This window comes from Protomyctophum bolini (genome assembly GCF_963924005.1).
Source record: "Protomyctophum bolini genome assembly, chromosome: 10".
Lineage (NCBI taxonomy): Eukaryota > Metazoa > Chordata > Actinopteri > Myctophiformes > Myctophidae > Protomyctophum > Protomyctophum bolini.
Window position 1 is genome coordinate 32098583 of NC_137871.1, and position 12219 is coordinate 32110801.

Consider the following 12219-nt stretch of genomic DNA (forward strand, 5'->3'; position numbering starts at 1 on the left):
AGCCAGAACATGATTGATTATTAAAATGAACATGCTCTGAAAATGTACACCAAGAAGAAAGAACCCATAGAACCTTATTCCCAAGTGTGTTGCTGTTGGAGGACTTGTTCTCTCTTGGATAGTACCGTGCTCCAGCAATGATAAAAGCTGCAACCATAACCGCATTAACCCTCGTAGGCATGTCGTAGGGAAAACGCATTACAATATGCAAATGGAGTGCTGCTCTTGCACAGGCTGCTTACGAGCCTGCAGATCTGTTTTTGTTGTATGACACTGACGGTGTCTTGGATCCATATCAACGGTAGAATAAATTCTTCCATATCTGTGGTGGGTGTGTAAAAGTGTGGGTTAAATCATCGTCGCTTTCCGGCAGAGACCTTGTATCTCCATTTGGTTAATATTACTTTCTTAAATGAATTCAGTCCTTTGTCATCATGCAACAATAGCAACACAGACCCTTCAAGAAGACCCAATCCAAGATCCATTGATTGATGCCTAGTGAAAGGATACCCAAAGTTGCCTTGAGATGGACTCCAACTGGGAAATGAAAGCGGGTCAAAACCAAGAGTCAAACAAAAAATGAAGAACACCTGGCGAAGGACCGTGATGATGGAGCTGAAGGAGATGGGTCTTTCCTTGGGCGACAGTGTCACGGTGTCACAGGCCAAAGCATGAGACAGGGTTCAGTAGCAGAATCGGAATCAAACTTGGTTGTGCAGACTCATATTGCAGTTAAAACTTATATACTATATATATATATTCCATATGTATTGTCTTTATACATTTCTAATGAGTTTAAAAAGCATAGACTCAAGGTGTGAGTTTATTATTGTCTGTTTTGTCTATTAACTTCCCAGGCACTTTAGGGGCCGGCCCCATATGTAGTATGATAGCTCATTGTGATGTATCCATATTTTATTATAAATGGTAAATGGTGCATTTATATAGCGCCTTTATCCAAGGCGCTTTACATAGATTCTGCATTACATTCACCCATTCATACACAGATGGCAGCAGAAACCATGCAAGGCACCAACTAGCACATCGGGAGCAATTAGGGGTTCAGTGTCTTGCTCAAGGACACTTCGACAGTAACTGGGGGAGCCCGGGTTCGAACTGGCAACCTTGCGGTTCCCATCCAGGATATATACCTATTTATACTCACATGATTGTTTATTCTGTCTTGGTACCATAATTAGTCTTTGATACTGTGTGAGAGGATAACAGGTGACACCTGTCTTTAATTACTGTTGATTGTATCTCACATACCGGTATATAAAGACCTCACTTCCTGTCATCTTGTCATAACGCTGACGAAGGCCACACCGAAACGCGTTCCTTATTAACGTCAGAGGTAAATAAATTCATATGAAAAGGACATACTGTACAATGAGTGCTGGCATTTTCTTCATTTCAACTTGTATATTCGAGCCTTGCACCGTAAGGACTTTATTCTAACCTGGAGTGCTGGGTTGTCTGTAGCTCTGGTCCATAGCATTAATGCTTAGGTTGTCTGCTGCTTCGGCAGTATTTTCTTGCTTAGAGTTAACTATCGGATTTTGTGATTTTAATTATAATATAATTAAAAACACAAAGCATAATAGTGTCAATATTATTGATAGGAACTACTGTATAGAGATTAAAAGACCCTTAAATGGGAAACATTGGACTGCTTTTTAAGAACCGAAACGGCTAGTAGGTTTGTGTGACAATCGGTCAACATTTCGTTTCAGGCAAAGATTCTATTAAACTATAGTACCACTACCGGTAGTAGGCTACTTATTATTAATTTGGAGATGTATGAAAAGGGATGAGAACCACTGATCCAGTAGATGGCGTAATACAACGCAGGTGAGGATGCAAACGGCGATAAAACGAGAGAAGAAGATGGCAGTGCCCTCGTCAACATCCGGTTTAAATATTTGAATTTCCTAAACAAAAGGCAGTCATTCAGCGCCTCAGCCAGTGTAAACTAAACTACTACTATGAATTAATTTGTCTGGACTACACTACACTATCTACCTGTTACGTAACGTATTGGTTATTTTTCATATGAAACGTACGGTATGAAAGATTATACAAAGACATAATGACTGAGTCAGACATGACTGAGACTGACTGAAGCGTATTTGAGTTCACAGCGCCGACTAAAGCCTACCTTATATTACCTTATACCTACCAATACCATATTGTTTAAACAACGCGGTTTAGTAGTTGTTGACCAGTTAAAGGTCTGATTATTCTGTCTTATTGTTCATTACGGGTCTCTCACTCTCTCCAGTCTCCACATCTACAGCTCTTTAATGAACTGGTGTGCGTGTCCAACCGTCATTTTAACAAATACTCTACACATTTTGGAGAAAAAAAATGTCCTCATATACCTGAAAGTGATGATTATGTTTTAGCGTGGAACAAAATCACGGAACTCCATCTTTAAAGATTGGTGACATTTAAGGGTCCATCTTGCACCAAACCACTTTTTATCTTTTTGCACCTCCATTGAGCACCTAGTTGATTGTCTTTTTCAATATCTTTTAATGTTGTACAGGAAAGCGAGAGGAAAAGATGTGGCAGCAATTCAAGCAAAGTGTCATTGGGACAGTGGATGCAGCTTCTCCCGTTGAACATCTGCCGTCTGACAGTGAAGATGACGAGAAGGAGAACCAACCCTCCAGAGATGCTCCGTACAGAAGTAACGTCCTGATGGAGTCCAGCGACGAGGAGTTTGACCTGTGTAAGTATCATGCTGTGGACGGCTTTCGGTTGAGGTTCAAAGTCCTGTTATGTCTGTCGCCATGTTTAACTTCCATTCATATATGAACCGTCTGACATTAGTGGCCTGTTGGCCATGGAGGAGAAGGAAACCATAAAACACGCTTGTGCGCACACACACACACACACACACACACACACACACACACACACACACACACACACACACACTTACGTTAGCATCATTCTATAAAAGTAGTATGGCATATAAAGAAATCTACTGTGTGTGTGTGTGTGAGAGAGACACTTTGTGTGATAATACACACACACACACACACACACATTATATAGTGTGTGTGTGTGTGTGTGTGTGTGTGTGTGTGTGTGTGTGACACTTAGTGTGATAACACACACATATAGTGTGTGTGTGTGTGTGTGTGTGTGTGTGTGTGTGTGTGTGTGTAACTGTGTATTCTATTCCCTTGCTGTGAGTGTGCAGGGCTTGGCGAAGCCGCGAAACCATTGAATATTATATTGTGATGATGATATGAAGTGGCATATGTACAAGCTCAAGTCCCAGATCGAGATGATATCTACACTCATTATCACAATATCTATTATATTACATCAATGTATTGCCCAGACATACACAGTATTTAAAAATGTAATGTAAAATAAAATGTGCTACATCATACATGAATGAAGTTTGATTGATGGATCCTCAGATCTGAAGGAGAGGGCTACACCCAAAGTCAAAGGCAGCTCAAAGAATCCCTCCAGTGCTGTGAAGAAAGACCGGTAAGAACAAGGTTACACAGTAAAATAAATCCCATGTAGCGTATCTACAAGCTCACAATGCATCACAATGTGAGGCATTGTGTGAGCTTGTATATTAATATTAGTAATCGGTTCGTAAGCGATTAATCATTGGATCATTGTTTCCGCACATATTTTGTTCTAATGTGCATTTATGCACCTTTCCACGCTAAGAGTCTGATTCCTCAAAATAAATTTGTTTGTGGATTGTGACAGACTTACACTCACTTATAATAGACTAGTGTATGTCACTAGCCCGTCTATCTCCCCATTTTCTGTCAGCCTACTGTCCTATCAACAATAAAGGCATAAAAAGCCCCAAAATAGACCTAAAAATATATTTATATATAATATTATATACCTATATTTGTCAACACTGTCACTGCAGTAAATCGTTCAATGTGGTCTTAACTGCTAACCTGCGTTCTCTGTAGTTCCCAATCTTCCCATGCAGTGCTCCTGAGCTCAGACAGTGATGACGGCTTTGAGGCATGTGAGTACTCCAGGTTTAAGTCTTTTTCTCGTCGGACCCTTTCGAGTGTTACTTGAAATAATGGCTTTTTTTCTAGCGCAAATATTCTTCAGTTGAAAATGTGTCGGGGGGGGGGGGGGGGGGGGGGGGGGAAGATGGTTACAGTAGTTTAACTCGGCCTCCAGAGTTTATATGCTTTGCTGAGCAAGTTCCCATCAATGGATGATAATGAAAAGTGTTTTGTGTTTTCGTCTGTCCATGTTGAAGTTGTCAACCGAATGAAAACGCCTAAATCCAAGCCAAGAACACCCGAGAGCACCAGTGAAGATAGGTGTGTTGACGTTTTGGTCATTGTTATTATGATTTAATCTTTTTGATATAGTCGAAAGTGGCAGAGCAGCGCAGTCAATCGGTTGCTTTTGATTGTGTCCCTCAGCGATACAGAACGCTGTCTGACCTATTGTGCATTGTCAGTGTATTGACCATTAGTATGATTGAAGCTATGGAGATAAGCTTGTAACACAGTGGAGCCTTCCTTAATGTAACTGCTCATCTCAATGCTGTCTTGACACAATACCATGTATTGTGAAATGCTGACCAATACTTGTTTCCCCACAGCCTGAAATGCTTCATAGTGGACGACGTATCATCTGACGATGACTTTGTTCAGACCAAGCCGTCTGCTAGAGGTAACCCTGCGTAACTGTTATATTTGCTGCAAGCTTATCCGGTGCTCAAGGTTCAAGGCTGTGTAGTTTATTGTTACATCTTGTGTACAGGTACATAAGAGTAAAACTAATCATATGTATATGTGCTTTCAACCTTTGCCATACTATTCCACTGACATTAAAAGTCATAGTTATACACATTGGTCCTCATTTTCAAATTGTGTGCACATTCAGATTTATACATATTGTAATGTATATTACAATGTACATTTCCATGGACATTGTGGCATTCATAATCTTTAATTATTGGAGTTTATTCTCCTTTACGATCACCATTTTCCCCTTTGTCTCCCCCCCTCTATTCTTCGCACACATGTGTATCACTTATTGTGTGAAATTGAATGTGTCACTGACTCAAATTCACCCCAGCATCATATCCCCCTGCTCTTTTACAGTGAATAATAAGACCACCACTACGGCTACACCTCTGCCTCCGGTGAGACGACCATTTTCTGAGTGGGATTCCCCGGTCTTCCTCAGTGATGATGATGATGACGAATGCGGTATTGTGATGAAAAGCACCTGGCGCACTCGTCACACCAAGCCCCAAAAACTACCCACCACGGTCAGCAGTCCAGACTATGATGAAGATGACAGCCAACCCTCGACACCATCATCTCCGTCATCTCACCCTCCTAAGAGCATTCACTCAACGCATAGGCCCACCAGCCTATCCTCTCTCCCTCCTAAGAGCACTCACTCCACGCATAGGCCCACCAGCCTATCCTCTCACCCTCCTAAGATCATTCACTCGGGTCCCTCCAAGCTGGATGACTGCAGCAGCAGCTCTGATGAGGAGTTCCTGTCTTTACTGGAACGACTGAAGATGAAGAATGCAAAGCTGAGCAGCACAGCCTCACCTAAGCATCACCACACGGGTAACACGACAACACCACAATCGCACAAGTGGCCAATATCTCTCGACTTGAATCCAGGCTCCATCATGAAGCCTCTGTTGTCCGTTCCACCTGGAAAGGGACGAACACCCCTGAACGTGAAGACCCCAGCAAGGACCCCGGGCCCGCTTGTAAAGGGACGGAAAGCTCCGGTTTCTCTGACGCCGGGGCAAACGCCTCTGAATGTTGTGAAGAAGATCCCGATCCCACCCGTAAAGGGACAGAGGGCTCCACCGAAGGGTCGGTCGCTGGGGGAAATGCCGCTGCATGTGAAGACCCCGGGCCAGACCCCGGGCCAGTCGGCTGTCTACAACACACCCACACTCAGCCAGACGGAGCCCAGAGCTGGCCCACTGAGGAGGTGAGTGGTTTGAGATCTACTTTTATGGAGAGACATCTGTCGAGGTGTTCTAAAAAGCACTGGTTCCCAAACGCATCTTTTTTTTGTTATTTTGTTTTTAAGTCTGATTTGTATTAAACAAAATCCAATGATTTTCTTTCAAAGAAATTCCATAAATTAAAAAACGAATGTTTAAGAAGTAGTGAAAGTAGCCAATCTACAAGCTCGCGGCGCAAAGTGTTGCATTGTGCTTGTAGACCTGCTATTTTCACTATTTGGGATTGGATTCTGGGCAGACGTCTAATGCGCTCTTTTGCATGTCAACTTGAAAGTTTTGGGAACCACTGTATACAGTATGTATTGGTGATTTTTCTTATTGTGTATTTGTTTCTAAAAGATCACTTTTCTTGTGTTGACAGAGTGCCAGTCTGTAGAACTCCAGGGTGCTTCCTCCAGTCGCTGTCAGAGCCGGGTTCCAACTATGGCCGCTGCTTCAAACAGAACAAGGAAGAGCTGACCAGCAGACTATACAGGCTATTCAACACCACTGTGTTTGACGACAAGGTAAACATTTCCGCATGTTGTTGACTCCCTATTGTGGGAAAGGAAAACGAAAAAACGTATTCTTCGCTAGCTGGTTCAGTACCTAGTACGTGTGTAGTCGATCGGTTATTGCCACTATTTGTCAGTGTATATACTAGGGTGGAAAAGTAGGGTTGAGGGTAAATTATATTTTTTGGTTAAAACAAAATGTTTTGTTAAAAGGTTAAATCGCTATATTCTGAAATCATTGCTATAGTGTTCGTTCAATAACAGGGGTCTCCCTGTCTCTCCAGCTCTTTTTAATAAACAGAAAATTCATTTTCAGGTAGGTGACAAAATGGGATACACATTCAGATTAGACACACCAACGGACCGACATGGAGAAACAACGGTCAGACATGTGGTCGAACATGCGCTGCTCCGTGCTTGTCGTTAGGTTTCTTATCTGGTTTAAGGACCTCTGTGTTTTGTACCATACTACAGACAGAACAAAGAATGTTTGCTTTCGCCATCTTTGTTGAAGAAGAGTCTGGGCAATTATGATTTAGTCTTACTAGAATCACTAAAAGTTTCTAAATCTTATATTTAGATTTAGTTTGGCTTAATCTAGTCACCTACCGGTACTTAGTACTTACCATTAGGATTGGTTAGGCCGTTTAATGTGACGTTTAATTTTAGTATCCACTGCTTCTCGGTAATTTCCAAGGCACAACTTCCAAGACACAAATTCCATGTGTCATGAAATGCTGTAGCCTACAATTAATAATGTTATTTTTGCATTATTTGGCCATGTCTTCCCAGAGAGCCATGTACATTTTGGCATAGGAGGGGGCAAACCTTTTCCCTGTGACTATGCCTTTGGATTGGAGATAAAATTTCTTGTTAACTTCATTTTTGGTCAGATTTAGGTTAAATAATTCCAGCAGTTCTGCGTCAGTGCGTTTCCTGTCTGGATATTTATTGAAGGCTTGAGGCAGGTCTAATGACAGTCGGACCAATAGTATGTCTACACTAAACCTGTACCCGACAAAATTACAGCCAATCAGGCGAGAGTAGCCTTTTATCAGCTTTTATAGTGTTCCAGTTCCAATGTTGTCAGCTCATTTATTTGTGTCATCAATCATCACTTACAATTCCGCTTGTTTTATCTGTATCCTGACTGTAGACTTTATTTAAGTTTCAGGTAAACGCATATTGAAAATCTCTGTTTATCTGGCTAATATTCATGAAGTCATGGACGGTCAAATTTGTTTTCTGAAACAATATTCTTCTCCAGGGACTAAAAACAGTCATCATAGCTTTCAACAACATAAATGAGCTTGCACAGTGAGTTGGCTTTCCTAAATTAATCCGTCATCAGTTCTAAAGTGTTTTTCGAGTAAAAAGAAATAGCAGATCAGGTACGCAGATCAGGCACACACACTACGAGCTTGTAGATCTGCAATTTTTCAACAGCTAAAGTTTAAAATAATGGTTAATTGTGTTCATTGTTTTGTTTACCTGATATGATGTGTTTTTTCCCAGCTCCCCGCTGATATGTCGGTGACTTGGAACAAGAAGTTGAGGAAGACTGCAGGGTACTGCATCAGCGGGCAGCACCGAGGCCCTGCAGGCAGCCGCTACACTCGGATTGAACTTTCGGACAAAGTGTGCGACACTGCAGGTAAGATCTGTCCCTATCCCAGTGCTTAAGTTCTCAAAACGTTTTAATTTCAAGGACCCCCCACCCCAGCAGGCATGTCAAATCGGTGCTATCGGCCATAAAAATGCCAAATCGGTCGGGCTAAAAATAATCCAGATTATTTTCACCGATAATGATGAGACAATAATAATTTGACCGTCAAAGTCTTTGTACTTGAAGAGCAGCCAGTCTGCCTGTCTCTTTCTCTTTAAGGGCGTCAGCTGTTAGTGGGTAAGGGGGGCTTACCATCTACTTTTTGTATTAAATGCGTCTGTGATGTCTTTGTATATTTAAATTATTTTATTCTGAAAACCCACCTTTTCAGACTCCATGATGGCCTGTAGCACTTACCCTAGTCCCTTAGATGGAACTTTATGTAGACTTGGATAGCATTTTATACAGATTTATAGCATGTTACGTAGACGGCACTAGAATTGCATTTTATGTAGTCGACTCGTAGCACTTTATAGTATTGTATAGTTTCATTATATCATATATATATTATTATATATTCCACTCTTACGTGCTTAGCTTATGCATGTTTCATGATAACTACTTTTGTATTGCTATGCTTTTTATTCTTGCCTATTGTAAAACGCTCTGGATTAAGAGTGTCTGCTAAATGTCTAATATCTGCCTTGTGCAAGCTGTGATTACGAAGCCTAAAAGGCAAACGGAAATACAAATTGTAACTTTCCATTGTTGAATGCAAAAAACACAATTCAATTCTTAATCAAAATTAGTTGTGTGACAATTAATCGTCAACTTAAATTTGTAATCTAATCGTGACAGCCCTAACTAATCCCCCGAGTTTGTTATTGCATTACCATTAAGCCACAGACCCCCATAACTCTCAGAGCTTTTGGTTTCTAACGATCAATTATTTCGCTGGGGACCCCCTGGGTGTCCCAGATCCCACTTTCAGAACCACTGGCTACTATGAAATGGAGAAAACGGTACATTTTCCTCCTCCGTGAGTTGACCAGTCGTCAATCTGACATTGCACATGTGCTTTATCCATTGGCATATCATTTAGGCAATTTCATTTCATTAAAATGTCTTATTCATCAGACCCAAGTCTTCATGATGTAGTTGGGGGTGCATGCAACCCCGCTTACGAACTAGTACCTAGTGTATGTTTCTGTTTTTCATACTAATTGGCTGTCAGTTGTCGTCGTTTTTAAATACATTTTTGACAAGTATCCCATTTTAATTCTTAACTTCCTCGTAGATCGTCTTCGGGACACGCTGGTTCATGAGATGTGCCACGCTGCTACCTGGATGAACCATGGCATAAGGGACGGCCACGGCAGCATCTGGAAGATCTACGCCAGGAAGGCCACGATGGCACACCCGGAGCTACCCATGGTCACTCGCTGCCACACGTACGATATCACGTACAAGTTCCAGTACCAGTGTGTCCGCTGCAAGAACATGTACGTGCAAGCTGTTGACGCCATTAACATTGTAATTTTTCTTTAACCTGTATGATGTATGTCTATGATTGTTTCCCCTTAACGCACATTTTCCTGGAGAATGCCACTTCTCAAGCCTCAAACATTCTCCCTCACATTCTGCTGAATCCATGTGCATCCTAATTCTTTCAGTGAAAACTAAAACTATTGACCGAGGATATATGTAGTTCGATCATCCTTCACAGAGTGTTTATGGATAATATGTACAGTTGATGATTCTTTATTAGGAATAACACCTTTGAGATTTACAATCTCCTTTTTGGGAGGGTCCTACTATAGTCCTAGACACAATACAATGTTACATGTACAGTATGTATAATATAAGTAGCTAAGTAATAATATTTCAAAATATTTTTTCCCTTTTTAGTATTCAGACAGCCACCAGTGGATTAAGGGCTCCCCCAAAAAAGTAGTCTCTTTGACACCTCTAGGAGATGCAGTCTGCATTCAAAGATTTCTTTATTGGTCCAAACCGTTTCTACAGGCAAATCAGCCAACCAATCAGGAAGTGGACCGTCAAATTCATGTATTGTTCCTTTCCTTTGAATGCAGACTGCGGCCCCTAGAGGTGTCACAGGGGTTTCCAACTGATTGTGACCACCACCCTGACTTAGAATAAACCTGGGGACCACTGTTGTGTTGGGTGGGGATATGTGCTAAGATTAATGCTTTTGTAACACTTGCTATGCATCCCATGTGTATACATACCACTGTTTCTCAACCAATTGATATTATTTTCCCCCTAATAATAATAATAATAATAATGACTCAACCAGACAATCCGACTGCAGTTCCGACTCTTGAGATTCTAACTGAACTCTCTTTTTTCTGTTGAAATTCTTGACCTCCAACTTGTCAGTAATTGACTACATGGATGGTCATCATAGGTCACCAGGTCATTCAGTTCACTGTTTCTGAACTAGTGGAAAGGGAGAATAAAAACAACAAAGCCTACATTACTAAATTAATGGTCATGGTCACATGCAATACTTCCATGGATCACCAGTGGTCCACGGACCACCTGTTAACCTCTGGTTTAACCCATTGCTGGCTGTATGAATTTAAAAGAAATAGGACAAAATGTCATGTTATTATTTAGAGCTACTTTTCTTTCTTTCTCCACAGCATCGGCCGTCACTCCAAGTCACTGGACACGGAGCGGTTTGCGTGTGCACACTGCAAGGGAACGTTTGTCCTGCTCAACGCGGCCAGTCAGCGGCCTGCCACGCCGTTCGCCAACTTTGTCAAAGAGAACTTTGCGAGCGTACGCCAGCGGATGGCGGGACAGAGCCACGGCGATGTCATGCGCAAGCTCAGCGAAGAGTTTGCCACCAAGGCTAAACTGAGTCAAAGCTGAGATATCTGTGATATTGTGCATCTTATACCGTACATTGTTCTCAGGTTGCAGAGTAATTAACCACATTAAACCTGCTGTCCCCTGTGTTGGGCAAGGCCAGCAATTCTCAAAGAATTATGTAGGGCTATATGCTTAATTTATACTTTTTGTTATGTTGTGCAGAGAAAATAGATGATTCATGGCGTGTGACGGCATGGGCTTAAGTGGCTATTCAGGGAATCGTTGAAGGACCAATCTACACCCTCATGCTGTACCTCAACAGGGAAGTGTGAATCTTAACCTCAAGGAACTGGTATTGTCAAATCTTCTCCTGGTGAATCTGTTCCAACTGTCCAAACTGAGGCAAACCTATGACATGCATGTTTGTCATTTGTGTGGTAGACTGTGATATTTCTTTTGTGGTGTTTTTATATGTTTTATGTATGAGATGAGTTATGTGTGGTCCTGCATTTCTTGAATTTTTAAAGGGAAATTAAGTAAGAATTTACCTAAATAAAAACATTTTTTACAAAAACGTTTGTCTTGTCAGAGGGTAAATGTTTTAGAAGTTTTATCAAACTAACTGATCATTTCAGTTTGCACATCTGATAGGATTGGTTTTCTTAATTTCTTTACGCAAATTGGTTAAAACAAGGTTTTTGTTCAAAACATTAAAGCTCTATACCAAATTAGTCTTACAATCTCAGAACTGTAAATATGTCATGGATTTTAGCATCAAGGAAACAACTATTCCAATGATCAGATCCAAACAGACTAGTACGATGATTTGCATGGTTTGCCCATGTTGCTCCTTTAGGCAAATATTGACACTCGGAACACAATACAATTCGAGTGCATCTTGTATTTGTGTATGAGCAACAGTCGGGTACAATGTACCCGACTGTTGCTCATACACAAATGCAATCACCATGATAACACCATGCATGCTGTTGACTCACCCACTGTGCCACTGACCACAACGATGTGCTTCAAAGCCACGCAGGCCTTCCTGGTTCACCTTGTGGACATGACGGCTTCACTAGAAATATACGGCTTTCTGGACGAGAGGGATATGAGTTGATCGTTTGCCCCCTGCCTATTGTCTCTTGGACGACCATTCAAGAGGGCTTCACCCACACATATCGGATGGTAAGTGAGTACTCCACCACACGTCTACTGTTAATCTGGCTGATTTATGAAATAAGGAAACTATTTGATTT

The 12219-nt window shown here is 41.4% G+C and overlaps 1 protein-coding gene across 1 annotated transcript; it reads left to right on the forward strand.

Annotated features, from left to right (window-relative positions):
• Positions 1-1902: 1902 nt before the first annotated feature.
• gcna (germ cell nuclear acidic peptidase) lies at positions 1903-11456 on the forward strand. The gene is made up of 11 exons (XM_080773571.1): positions 1903-2024; positions 2549-2734; positions 3438-3510; positions 3963-4021; positions 4268-4331; positions 4619-4689; positions 5124-5985; positions 6384-6528; positions 8032-8170; positions 9420-9624; positions 10789-11456. Exons 2-11 carry the CDS (start codon positions 2566-2568, stop codon positions 11018-11020), a joined length of 2019 nt encoding a protein of 672 aa, XP_080629697.1. The 5' UTR covers positions 1903-2024; positions 2549-2565; the 3' UTR covers positions 11021-11456.
• Positions 11457-12219: the final 763 nt, after the last annotated feature.

What these genes read in the sequence shown, in the direction of transcription:
- gcna (XM_080773571.1), top strand. Translation starts at nt 2,566, where the DNA reads ATGTGGCAGCAATTCAAGCAAAGTGTCATTGGGACAGTGGATGCAGCT. An exon ending in GACCAAGCCGTCTGCTAGAG is followed by an intron (nt 4,690 to 5,123) that starts GTAACCCTGCGT and finishes GCTCTTTTACAG; the next exon opens with TGAATAATAAGACCACCACT. An exon ending in CAAAGTGTGCGACACTGCAG is followed by an intron (nt 8,171 to 9,419) that starts GTAAGATCTGTC and finishes ACTTCCTCGTAG; the next exon opens with ATCGTCTTCGGGACACGCTG.